The sequence below is a fragment of the Epinephelus lanceolatus genome, chromosome 18, assembly GCF_041903045.1.
Source record: "Epinephelus lanceolatus isolate andai-2023 chromosome 18, ASM4190304v1, whole genome shotgun sequence".
In the NCBI taxonomy this organism is placed as follows: Eukaryota; Metazoa; Chordata; class Actinopteri; order Perciformes; family Serranidae; genus Epinephelus; species Epinephelus lanceolatus.
The window spans coordinates 18,783,814-18,797,246 of record NC_135751.1 but is presented as its reverse complement, the minus strand read 5'-3'; the positions used below and the strand labels follow the sequence as shown (position 1 = coordinate 18,797,246).

The 13,433-nt window shown below is 40.2% G+C and overlaps 1 protein-coding gene across 1 annotated transcript; it reads left to right on the top strand.

Annotated features, from left to right (window-relative positions):
- Positions 1-6,491: 6,491 nt before the first annotated feature.
- pla2g10 (phospholipase A2 group X) lies at positions 6,492-12,464 on the top strand. Its single transcript, XM_033645269.2, has 4 exons — positions 6,492-6,646; positions 10,631-10,799; positions 11,472-11,578; positions 12,111-12,464. Exons 1-4 carry the CDS (start codon positions 6,610-6,612, stop codon positions 12,263-12,265), a joined length of 468 nt encoding a protein of 155 aa, XP_033501160.2. The 5' UTR covers positions 6,492-6,609; the 3' UTR covers positions 12,266-12,464.
- Positions 12,465-13,433: the final 969 nt, after the last annotated feature.

Here is a 13,433-nt window from a genome sequence, read left to right as displayed (position 1 = left end):
ATTTTATTATTATTATTATCATTATTTTATTATCAGCTTTTTAATAGATAGGTAAATATAGATAAAAATAGATAGACACTTTATTAATCCTGAGGGAAATTAAGGCACCCAGTAGCTTATTACACAATGCATACAAAAACACAGATATACATAGGGATAGATATAGTTTAAGAATAAAAACGTAAGAATAAAAACATGCAGCAGTAAAATGATAGTCTAGTCCCAGGACTAGTACAGGGAGCTATTACTACAGTATATATGTGTATGATGCTAGTGCAAATTTAGGTGGTTGACAGTGCATGCATTGCAATGTAAGGTGATTAAAGGTAGGATATGGAGGATTTTCAAACAAAACAAAATATAGACATATACAAATGAAATCCTGCTTAATCATCACCTATGGGCTTTTACTCATGTGTGGTGGTGACTCTGTTTGCAGAGCTCCTGCCCTTTAACTGTATTTTGATGTTTTTGTGAGCTTGGACCGCTTCTGGGCGGAGATTTCCCCAGCCAATGAGAGAGCGCAGGTGCCGTGCCCGAGCGTGTCTGAGCATGCACCAGCGCGAGCCTTGCCTGAACCTCTTCTGTGAAGCCTTCTTCCATACTTCCGGGCTCCATACACCCCGGAGAGTTGAGCCTGATAGGAGGGGCCAAATTTGAATGTGTGTTTACAAACAGCAACTGGAAAATCCTCCAGACCCTACCTTTAAATTAAAATATAAGAGCAGTATTATTATTATAATCACTACTACTTATAGTAGTAGTAACAGTAGTAGTAATAGTAATAGTATATGACACATACTATTTATATACTGTAGTTTACAACTTAGAGAACACTTCACTTGTACAAAACATTTTATTATTTTATTATTATTTTTATTTTATTGTTGTTCAATGCTGCTTTTTATATGTATTTATATAATATCTATATGATAACCTTAACATTTTTATACTTGTGTAGGCCCATAATAAGTTGTGTTTGTATTTGTCCAGCTTTGTTTGATCTTGTTCTTAGCTGCTGTAAGTACATTTAGAGCAATGCAAAAAAAAAAAAAAAAACAGAGCCAAATTCTTGGTATGTGTACTCATTATTTTCCAATAAGGTGATTCTGAAAGCACATGTGAAATTTTGGATGTTCAGATCATGTATTTGCCTTTGAAAAAAACTATGTGTGTTACTGTTTTGTTATTTGCAAAACCAAACTAGCTCCATATTTGTATTAATTCATTCGTTTGCACATAAGATTGATTTCCTCCTCTTCTTTGTACATTTGCCTACATGTTTATATGGCAACCTTGAAAATCCAAACAGAGTACCCCATCTTAGGTCCAACATTGTTAATCCTTCAGGTCCTTTAGATTGTCAAGACCCCCCAGATCCTCCATCTCTTCAACCAAATCTACAAAACTTGTGTCAGTTCAGACTGGTAAGCCTGAGGCAATGAAAACTTCTCTCACCCTCAACTCTCCAGCCTGCAAATCTTCCTCTGACAGTGAGTTTCCTGGTTGTTTCATCTTTGAGTTAATCAACGCATTAAGCCTCTCAGATCCTGTGCTCATGTAAATGTGCAACTGTGATTCACAAAGTAGAGGCTGAAGACAGACAAGATGAGCTTCATTTCATTTGCACATTTGGGAAATGTCAAAACAAGGACAAACAGTTATGGCATGCAGTAATACTAATACTATACTACTATTAGTATTGGGAATAGGATATGCAAGTGTCCTTTCTTACTTCTGGAATCAGTTCAACCATAATCTCTCTTTTCTTTTCTTTCTCTCTCCATAATTTATTTGTTTATGTTTCACTTTGTCATGTACAAATTAGATGTGAATGTTGCTCAATGAGACTCATCAAAACAAGTCTAACTTTGTGGCAGCAGCAGATGTATATCCATAGATCTGTGTGAGGAGGCAGACAGCCAACTACTTGCCTTCTTTTTACCTTTCATCATTCCCAGACTTAGTTTCATTTCCCCAAATTAGGTTGGAGCTAATGTCTGATTCTCAAGCAGGAAGAATTCATGCACAGACTCCCAGCTGGACTGATGACTAACACTTTTTTTTCCCTCATATACATTCAGTTTGTTCTTACATCAACATCATCCTCTGGATGTTTCTCAGGCTGAAACTCTGCTTTCTCATTTAATCTGAAAAATGTATTTTTGGATCACTTGTTCATGTGTTTATCTCACTCTCACTCACATATTATCTCACCCTCAGCCCTCTGGGAGGCAAATGTCAAGAAAACAAGTATTGAGCACCTTAAATTGTCTGGGGTTTTTGCTCTCCGCACAGTTCACTGCACATTTGTATCTTATTCAGGCGTTTCCTGTCAGGTGAGTTCGGCTCGATATGATCTAACAGTTGACCGGGTGTTTTGTGGCGATGGATAGTTTGAGCTGAAAATAATCAGATATACAGGGATCGAGGGATGTGTCTCCTCTCATGAAGCGCAGTCATCCTGACAGCTACAGTAACTGCCAGGAGGAGGCGCTTATCTCACATTGTGCAGAAGCATCACTGAGGAACTGAATCACAAAACACCGTGAATATGTCCCCTGTTATCAAAACTCCAAAGCGTGTGTCTTTTATGATTTAGCTGCCCTGCTGCCCTGACATTAGCACATTATGAATGACAATAGAGCCCAGCGCGACAGAGCTGAAAATATACTTTCAGAAAACATAATAAAAAGATGAAACCCAAAGATATGACACAATTCATGCCATTTCCAGATCAGGTCTGCAATTTGTCAAATAAACAATCTCAGCTGTTAAACTTAGACACTTGGAGTGCTGCTCGGTAAATCATACTGACAATAATGATAGCGACAGTTTGTTTTATGGAGGGAAGGTCTGTTGTGTTCACCCCACTGACATGTTTATTTACAAGGGGAAGAAGATAGATGATCTCAATGATTACGGAGGGGTAGGCATATTATTAGAGTGTAATTACCATCATCTGCAAGTCTAGGTGTATTTGTTATGAGTGAGTGGGGCCACAAATTATGTTTCATAAAAGGATTAAAAATGTGCTGCATGAGCAAAACATAAAACTCACTGAAATCTTCTGTACCTAAATTCATGCAGCGTTTTATATAGGCTACTCAAACCTTTTCAACCAGCTTTGTATCATAAAAGTGGGTCATATGTGTACATGGACATCTGACTGTTGCTGGGACTCTAATCAAACTGTCATCTAAGCAATGCTGATCAAATATCACGTAAGATGCTGTTACTGTATTGCCTATATCTCAGCTAAAATGTCTTCAGAAACATAACCTATTTTAGTGCACTGTTTAGCTGTAATCCAAGAATTTTGTAAGGTGAAGGTGGGTGCTATACTGTTTCCTGTATTGTATTAAGATTCTGTTACTTTGTCGCCTGTTTCTCGCCTCAAATATTTTCACAAACACGTTTTAGCTTATCATTTAACTTTAATTTGAGATGGTTTGTTACCAGCTGACCGCCATGTTGTTCCTGTGCCAAAACCAGGGGGTTGCACTGGGGCCTGTGGAGTCGGGGGCCCTTGCAAATGATCCAGATTGCCATCTCTGAACTACACCTGTCTTTAAATAAGACCTCACATTAAATTCAAAATGGTGCCATTTGCTATAGGCAATGTGCCCTCAAAAATCCAAACCCATCTCCATCATGATTTTCTTCTCTTCTCCTCTCTCTTTTTTTAGTCAGTAGCAATCTATAACAAAATTATGTGCCTATATGGGTTTCCAGGCGGAGTGAAGCTCTCTGGTGTTCATGAAGTGTGAGATGTGAGTAAGTGTAAAGTCAGTTCTATGAGTCCTGTTTACCATTATACTGGGGCCCAGGGCAGAGACACACACAGGCATGTGAAGAAACAGACTGAAAATGTTCATGTAGGCTACTTAACAAGATTCCTTAAATTATGTAGCCATTTAGAAGTGGAACTTTATAGATGTGTTCACTTTATTAGAAACAACTAGTTAAAACTTCTCTGCTACAAATCCTCTTCATAGGTTCATGTTTTGTTAGTGAGGTTATTGGACCTACCCTCGGTGATATGAATGGTGTCAGTATGTATAATGTGACACATTAACAGCACCAAACTGCAGCCTCCAAAATAATGTCACAGCCAGGTGTACTATTGAATAAAGTAATTTATTAACCACAAAATAAGTGAAACAAATCAAACAATTGAGTGGGAGGGATCTGTTAAGTCAATAATGTAAGGAATAGATAAGGGAAAATGTGCTGCATGGGCGTTGTGCTGGAAAACGAGATTAAGGAACTGATAGCCACAGTGCAAACATGTGAGGTATGAGGCGACACAGGAGAGGTTGCTGCTCTGGTTTTATGTTTTTATGCACGTTTTATGTATATATGCACATAATGTCCTTTATATATATATATATATACATATATATATATATATATATATATATATATACATATATATGTAAAGGACATTCCTTTGGCTTTTTTGTAAACAGTTGGCAGCTGTGTGTCTAGTGCCTAGTGAGCATTAGGCCTGTCATAGTAGTATGCACCTGGGCCCATGGTGACTACCTGTAGCCACTGGTCAAAACCATGGATTTATAAAGAGAACTGGATATAGTGTTGCACCCTGTTAATTCCTATAAATTGCCCTATTTCACATTAAGTCATAAACATCCATGTGCCTTGAATAAGATTACTTGGATGAGTGGCACTGCTTCGGCATCATTGGGCCCAAAGAGCTAGCGCACAAGAGGATGGCATAAGAGGATGGCACAAGATGGCTATTTTCGTCTTAATGCTCCACTAACTTAAACAGGATTGAAATAATCTAATCGTGCAGCTCTTCTAGCTTCTTTAGGGTCCTGTAAAATTTACCTAAAACGCCTATCCAAGGCAAACCAAAAGTAAACTGAAAGCTGTTCTTGTTCCATTTTTTGTATGTGTACATGCATGGTCTCATTTGAAAGGTAAAATTCTGATGTTTTTTCCCCAACAGTCAGAATCACTCTTCTGTCACTGAGTTATATACGTTTTAACACACTGAAATAAAAGTTTTTTTCATATTTGCCTGAACATTGTCTTGAAAATAGATGCTGGACATGACCAGGACTGACTCACTAACAGTCTAGACTTTCAAAATGTTATCAGACTCCATCCATCCGTTTTTGTCTGCTTATCCGGGGGCAGCAGGTCAAGCAAAGCACCCCAGACAACCCTCTCCCCAGCAATACTTTCCAGATCCTCCTGGGGGACCCCAAGGTGTTCCCAGGCCGGATGAAATATGTAATCCCTTCAGCATATTCTGGGTCTGCCCTCCTACCACGCCCAGAACACCTGTAACGGTGTGCGCCCGGGGGCATACTAATCAGATACCCAAACCACCTCAACTGACCCCTTATGACGCGAAGGAGCAGCAGCTCTATTTTGAGCTCCCTCCGGATGTCCAAGCTCCTCGCCCTATCTCTACAGCTGAGCCCAACCACCCCAGGGAGGAAACTCATTTCGGCCGCCTGTATCCGTGATCTCATTCTTCTGTTATCGTACTGAATAGAGCAAATTCCAACATGAGTCATTTCACGGGGGTTGTGATGCACAGAAAAAGTATCCACTGATTTATGCCTCTTTAATAATGTATGTCTATGGGGAAAAGTTTTTTCTAATGATGTCATGTGATGAACTTGGAAGTTGTAATTCCAGTGGTTGGCTGATGAACTTCCAGGGTCCTGGTTAAAATGGCCAGGCTAGCTTTATGTCACTCACTAGCAGGAGTGTTTATAGGTCTAGTGCAGCGCAGTGCATTCTGGTAGTTGTAGGTTTTTTACCTCTTGAGCGAAAGATGAATGCCACAGCCCTTGCTGTCTGTTTTCTCTGGTCATATAGCACCAATTTCGAAAGTTTTTGTGTCTCTCTCTGCTGCATAGACAGCCTAGGTTTATGGAAAGACCATCTTCCCAGCAGCGATGTGCTTCTTTAATCTCCCATATCTGTGCCTAATGTACGCTGTATGAATATAGCTCATTTGGAAAGCTCAAAATGACTTGAGTTTTCTGTGAAAACTATAAATCTCGATTTAAAATTACCACCCAGAGTGACACCGGTCTGTAAATTTTTTTTGACTTGTGCTCTGTCTATCTGCCTGTTATGTAACATGTGGTTCAGTGAGAGAGTCAGAAACTTTATTCTTGAATCTTGTGGCACAGAATCGGTCCCAGAGTTGGACAGTCTGTGATTTTTAGAGGAAAAGACAAACAGAATATTTAGAGAAGACACAATGATGTTAGTGCATAAATCAAACATGTTTTCATTGCTACCTATTATGTGTATTTAATTTCCATAAAGCTCTCAAAAGTAGAAAATCATAAGGTACGCACATGGTACACATTACTGCAGCATGAATCCTGGAGGCACACAAACACTGGTCCTTTAGAGCTGAGATGAAGCAGTAAAAACCTTCAGGCTGTTTCCTCTAGAGGGCATACAATTTGACAAACACTGGATTAGCCTCTGGCCAATGGTGATGCTCAGAGGATTATTCAAACAGCATCTAAAAAAAGCTTCCCACTCCATGCTTCACTCACAGGGTGTAAGTGAGCGACACTTGGTGTGGAGTTCAGCCTCCTGTTGCATGCCATGACTGCGTTTTACCGGACACTTCTCCTGTTATCTGGTAAGGTAATTATTTACTTTGTAATGGAGCTCCAACTGCTAATGAAGTGCAGTAAACTTAGAAAAGTTATTTTAAGGACACAGAGGGAGTTCAGGTAACTGCCTTGAGGGGAAAACACTTGTGTTTACATATGCAGAGTGATTCAGTGAAAGTGTTATTCTAGGGCAGAGAGTGCAGACAGACTAAATTGATTTTGCTCTACAACATTTTTCTACTTTTCCATCATTACAAGGTTGAACCCGGCTGAGGTTTTCAGGCGGAGTGAAGCTCTCTGGTGTTCATGAGGTGTGAGATGTGAGTAATTGTAAAGTCAGTCCTATGAGTCCTATTTACTATTATACTGGGGCCCAGGGCAGAGACACAGGCTTGTGAAGAAGTAGACTGAAAATGTTAATGTAGGCTCCTTAACCAGATTCCCTGAATTATGTAGCCATTTAGAAGTGGAACTTTATAGATGTGTTCACTTTATTAGAAACACTGAGTTAAATCTTTCCTGCAATAAATCCTCTTCATAGGTTCATGTTTTGTTAATAAGGCCTGCCCTCATTGATATGAATGGTGTCAGTATGTATAATGTGACACAGTTAAACAACACCAAACTGCAGCCTCCAAAATAATGTCACAGCCAGGTGTACTAATGAATAAAGTTTTTAATTAACCACAAAGTAATCGAAACAAATCAAACAATTCAGTGGGAGGATTCTGTAAAGTCAATCATGTAAGGTATAAGTGAGTAAAAATGTGCTGCGTGCATTGTGCTGGAAAAACATGATTAAGGAACCGATAGTACGACGCAAACATGTGTATGGGGCCAACAAAGGAGAGGTTGCTGCTCTGCACAGGGCACACCGGGCATAGGTGTGTCCCATGCCGCTGATTAACCGAACCTAACCTTAACAGGTCTGCAGCCCTGGAGAGAGAAAGCATGGCAACAGCTAAGTGCACCAAACAGAGGGACCGTCATAATGATCATGTAGTTGAATCAACACCTCTCTTAAACAGATTCAATTAAAAGTGAACGTTATAACCTGCCTGAAGGAGGAATTTATAGCAGGAATGTTGTGTCGAACTGCATTAGTGTCAGTGTTCATGATAAACTGGCAGCTGAGTGTACAGAGGGCAGAGGTGAGGACTTGAGTTATCTGACTTTGACTTAAGTCAGCCTTGAGTCACAAATTTGATGACTTCAGACTTGACTTGACAAAATCACAAAAGACTTGCAACTCAACTTAGACTTCAACAGCAATGACTCACAACTTTACTTGGCTATGAGCCTTTTGACTTGAAAATACTTGATACTCTCCCCAAAACCCAAAGTTTAAAAAGTATGTTAAGTCTGTTGTGTCCTCAGGACATCACATTTTGAGTTTACTTGACCTATAGATACTGCATCCTATTTGATTAAGACCTGTTGTCCTCATTCGTGGACACTTTTATATGCCATCTAGTGGTAGTAAGAGCACAATACACCAACCGATCCCGACACAAAATTGGACAAGGTCCAAAACCTGATCAAATTTTATGGTTGAAACTTGTTTATTTATGATTAATAACGTTTGTAGTTTGATATGGCAACAAAATGGACCAATTTTAGCATCGCAAACAAGCTAAGATACTGTTAATACTTGTTTGAAGACAATGGGACGTTATTGTTGTCTCATTTGTGGACATTGGGACTTAATTATCATTGACAATGTTTAATTTTTTATACTTATCAGTTCCTATTGACACCAAATTGCTAGGAGAAATTAAAAATGCATAAAAAACAAAGGTTTTCAGCAAGTTGACATTCAGTTCCCCAGGTCTACTTTATCTGAATCAATGCGGGGCGTCCAGTTGAATTGCAGAAGAGAACCATGAAGAACTAAGGTAATATAACTGAGTGACAGCTGGTAAAAATGATAGCAATGATAATTTAGCTCCCATACAAAAACTGCATGTGGTCAACAAAAAATGAAGTGCGGTGTGCAAAGACAGAGATACAAAAACGCCAAAATCTAAAGTTACACTAAGAACAGTAAGCCAAGGCTAATATTAACATATTTATCGAGCTAATGCTTAGCTAACGTTAGCTTAACAGTTAAGTAACTTTTTAACAAACGCATCAATGGTTTTTGTAAATCTAATTATTATTGTGCTGTTGTTAATGGCATTTCATTTGGCAAAAAGTGTGTTGTGACCATGCAGCAACCTGAAAAACAAAGCTAGTTCTTTGAGTGGCTACTTGAGGCTGCATGGCTCCAGAAGCCAGTCAATCCCCACAGACCCCCATGTTCAAATGTTAAACTTCACAGCAGAAACAAACATGTTTACAGCTTGATTCAAAAGCACATGCCTCGTGCACAGTGCTGTCAGTCGTAGTAATTTGGTGCGGGTGATGGCAGGAAACATCAGATTGATAGTAAATAAGCAGATAGCCTACAGCACGCACAAGAGGGCTGAATTGCTTCTTCTTTTAACTTAGTCTTCATTTTAAATGTACAAACACCTTTCACCCATGGTTTCATCAGGTAATGTTTATAGCCTGGTAGGAACATACAGTTTTGGTCACTAATTTCATGACAGCTGTATAAGGGCTGTTATATAACTCACCTGTTTACATTTTATTAAAGGACAACTTCGGTATTTTTCAACCTGGGCTCTATTTCCCCATGTGTATGTGTGCGCATGATTCATAGGTACAACTCGTTCTAAAATTGGTTCAGTATTGAGGGAGGCGGATGCAGCTGGACCCGCGAAATGAGCTAAAACGGTAACGGGGACAAATGCGTCCCGTATAAGTTTGCGCATTAAAAGTGCTTTTTTTCGCCACTGACCAGTTCAGATCGCCAGTGCTATCTCTGTAAATAGCATATTGTAGCGACCCTGGGGCAGTGGTGAGTGTGGTATGAGTGGAGTCAGCTGTCAGTCATTGTTGGAGCAGAGAGGGGGAGGGCAGCCCCGCTGGGTACTGTAAGTGAGTATGTGTGTATAAAGTGTGTTTTTTTTCGCCACTGACCAGTTCAGATCACCAGTGCTATCTCTGTAAATAGCATACTAACTTAGCCTTTCCCTTATCTCTGTTTTGGGATTGGATGTCTTCTCTTCTTCGGCTGGCAGTAGTCATCTTGGGAGAAGTGAGCACTGCAGACCCAATGGTCTGCAAGGCGCAGTGTCTGGACAGGAGTGTTAGCATCCATTTGTAGCACAACTAGCCACAACTTCAGCATCTCGCCGTCTGACAAATGCAGCCTATGAAAGCTGTACGGGGTGTTGCGCGACATCTTGTTCTTGCGTTCAGGAAAAAGGCCTGTTTATTTGTGCACTCCAAAAACTCTGGTAACACTCCAGGGGGTAGCACGTAAAAGACTCTGTCCTCTGACTCTTCTAGCGTAACACACACACTTCATACACACATACTCACTTACAGTACCCAGCGGGGCAGCCCTCCCCCTCTCTGCTCCAACACTGACTGACAGCTGACTCCACTCATACCACTCATAACACTGGCGATCTGAACCGGTCAGTGGCGAAAAAAAAACACTTGTAATGTGCAAACGCATTTGAAATGACGAACTCAAGGCGTCAAAATGGCAGTCCACAAACTAATTGGTGACGTCACGGTAGCTACGTCCTTTAATTTTATAGTCTATGATTGTGACTTGTTTAGGACTTGAAACACAAAGTGGAGGACGTGGGACATGACTTGGGACTTGTCGGTCTTGACATGGAACTTGACTTGGTCCCACCTCTGATCGAGGGTGGATGAATGCAAAGGAACAGTCTAACACATAGACCATAATACAACAAAGAAAACTTTTAAATGTTTGACTGTGTCAGAGAGACAGCAGCGTTAATATTACTGTTTCCACCCCCTACCATAAATCAAAGCAACAAAAACAGGACACAATTATACTACACAATGGGTGTAAAGAAACTGAGACGTGTTTACAAGTCGAGAGATGAGTGTGTTCTTTCTCTTTAGTTCTTTATTTCTCTTTGCAGTGGCTGTGGCGTCTGCGGCAACACGCAGGTCCCTGCGGACAAGAAGAGGGTTACTGGAGCTGGCGGGAGCCATTAAATGCAGCACGGGGCGATCTCCCTTGTCGTACGTGATGTATGGATGCTACTGTGGACTGGGTGGTCAAGGCTGGCCCAGAGACAAGACAGACTGGTGAGGCAGCAGCTTAAATCACACTCCTCTCAAGAAAATATGACACTGCCAAGTCTGTTTTTATTTTCATGAGGATATGGACACCTGATGATAGTGTGTGCTGAAATGTAAACATTCAGCTGACACTATATATGTCCCACCTATACATTATGTGATGCAAAAGATATAATCTGGCACGCAATGGTGATGTTTAGCCCCCCTCTCCACGGGTCAAGTGTACGCATTATTTCCTCCTCCTTATGGTTCCTCTTGGTCCCCCTCCATACTGCTCGTGTACACAGAGTTCCTGTTTCCGAATGAGTCGACTGAACCACAAATGCTGTGCGACGGGATGGAAGGAGGGGATGAGGATGTCCAAATTCAGCAGACTCACATGCTCCAATGGGTGCTTTAAAATAGGTCCAAAAATTCCACACCCAAATCCTAATTGCCGTCTCCTTCTTTTCCTTCTTTGCCGCAAGACACCGAACCCCCTCAAACCAGTTAACTGCTAAATATCTGTTGTGAAAACTCGTGCGGTGATCCTGGCCTGCCTTTAAAATAGCCGTGGTGTGATTGAAACCACAGTGCTGGGACTATACCCACCTACTGCTTTCTTTCATGACCTGCCTTGTCTAGAGTTCAGCCTTCAGAATAAAACATTTATTGTGCTGTTAATCTCTCTGTACGTAGGTGTTGCCACAGACATGATTGCTGTTATGGAACTGCAGAACAACTTGGCTGCTACACCAAAACAGACCAGTATCACTGGACGTGCGAGGACAAGAAAGCTGAGTGTGGTACTGCATTTTTTATGCTTATGCCTGAATAATATTTTGCTATTTGGAAGTAACACAGCTGCTTCTTTCTTCTTTGATGCTTCGTGTACCATGAAACACACCAAAATGTGTAAATGAAAGTGAGACACAGATCAGGCTGTGTGTGAACCGCAAATATCCATGAGCACAGCAAGCAGACAGCTAATTGGAAGGGAAGGGCAGGAAGTTTAGAACATATATTTAGTGGTATTTTAAGCCCCCGTAAACCACAATAATTTCGGTCCATAAATAGCTACAGACTTAATGATGTTTACACATTAAGGAACCAAAAACAGTGGCTTGTTTACTATATTTATTTGAATAAATCAATGTAAAATGAATTCATAATATCCACAATTAATGTTCAGTGGCCTCTGGTTTTCAGAGCAGCTGCACCAAATTAACCATTAGGAGGCAAAATGATTTTGCAAGCATTAGAAAAAGTAATCAACAAATTTCAAATTTCTCTTTTCAGCTTGACACTAACAGAAGATGTTTGTGTTCTTCTTTGCAGATGATTTGGAGGATGAGTGTAAAAAGCTGCTGTGCAAGTGTGACAGAGACGCTGCCAAATGTTTGAGAAAAGCACCTTTCAATCGGAAATATGCCGTATATCCAGATTTCCTCTGCGGTTACAAACAGCCAATGTGTAGTATTTACTCACAATAAATGCATGTTCTGTGAGCCTTTTGTAAATATAACATGTTCCAGTCCAGCAATAATGATGATGACATTGGTGTTAACTAATTGAATACACTTATACTGTATTTTCTTTCTTTCTTTTTTATTTTTACAGTTTTTATTAATGAGACATGTGAAGTCTTTGTACCAAATATGTTGTTTTAATAAAAGGAAAAATGAACATCAACAGTTTGACACACATGATGACTGCCAGGAAAGTAATAAGGATTAAAGCTAAAGTCGATTCACACAGCGAAAAGGAAACTCAAGCGTTTCCTCTGTCGAAACTGAATCAAGGCTTAGCCGGAAGGTCAAATGTGAGTCAGCGAGGGAAAGATCAGGTGGCCAGTCCTCACAAAAGTACTTTTATTTTTTTTTAATTCTGTGCAGGGCATTTATAACTCTGAATTTGACTCTCTGTGCTCCGGGTTTGTTTCTGACTATTCATTGGGGGTTTAAAAAAGCTTTTGGGAGTTTAGTGAGCTAATAGGGAACTGAGGTTTTCTTCCTTTTCTATTTTAACGTCTGCCGTGATATTTTCTTTCCTTTACCCAACCCTAAACCCATGTATGAAATATGTCATTGTCAGAGCTGTTTCGGGGACATGCCAGCCAAAAACTTAAAGAACAATGTGTGCAAACTCTTACATGAGGTCCCCACAATAAGTTAGTCACTAAATTGCTATTAAGTGATGTCATACATCCTTAATATTATGACCATGTGTGATCTCAGCGGCTGTTTTGCAGTCCTTCCCTCACAGTACTAAAATAAGAGGAGCATTTCACACAAGCTTTGCAGAGTGGGTTGCTGCTACAGAAAAAAATAGTGCCTTATAAGCAGCAGGGCATCACCTTGTTTGTTTTGTGTGGAGTCTGGGCTTCGGCCTGCAGATGGTGCCATAATCACAAAACTTGAGACAAACTGACAACACAGGAGTCAAGCATTGATGGGTACATGCTTGACAGTGACAGAGTTTGCATTTAATTTTGATTACTGATGTTATTGTTTGGATTTTTTTTTTTTTTCAAAACTGATTTTATGCATCAAAATTCCTCGCAACCTGTTATTGACTGTGGTTTTGAATGTTTTACATGCAGTAAATGACTCTATTTTGGGTCCACCGCAGCTGGTTTCAGGTTTGGCTTGGGAATGTCCT

Coding starts and splice junctions, on each gene's coding strand:
- pla2g10 (XM_033645269.2), top strand. CDS start 6,610: ATGACTGCGTTTTACCGGACACTTCTCCTGTTATCTG. Junction 10,800..11,471: donor CCCAGAGACAAGACAGACTG/GTGAGGCAGCAG, acceptor CTCTGTACGTAG/GTGTTGCCACAGACATGATT. Junction 11,579..12,110: donor GGACAAGAAAGCTGAGTGTG/GTACTGCATTTT, acceptor TCTTCTTTGCAG/ATGATTTGGAGGATGAGTGT.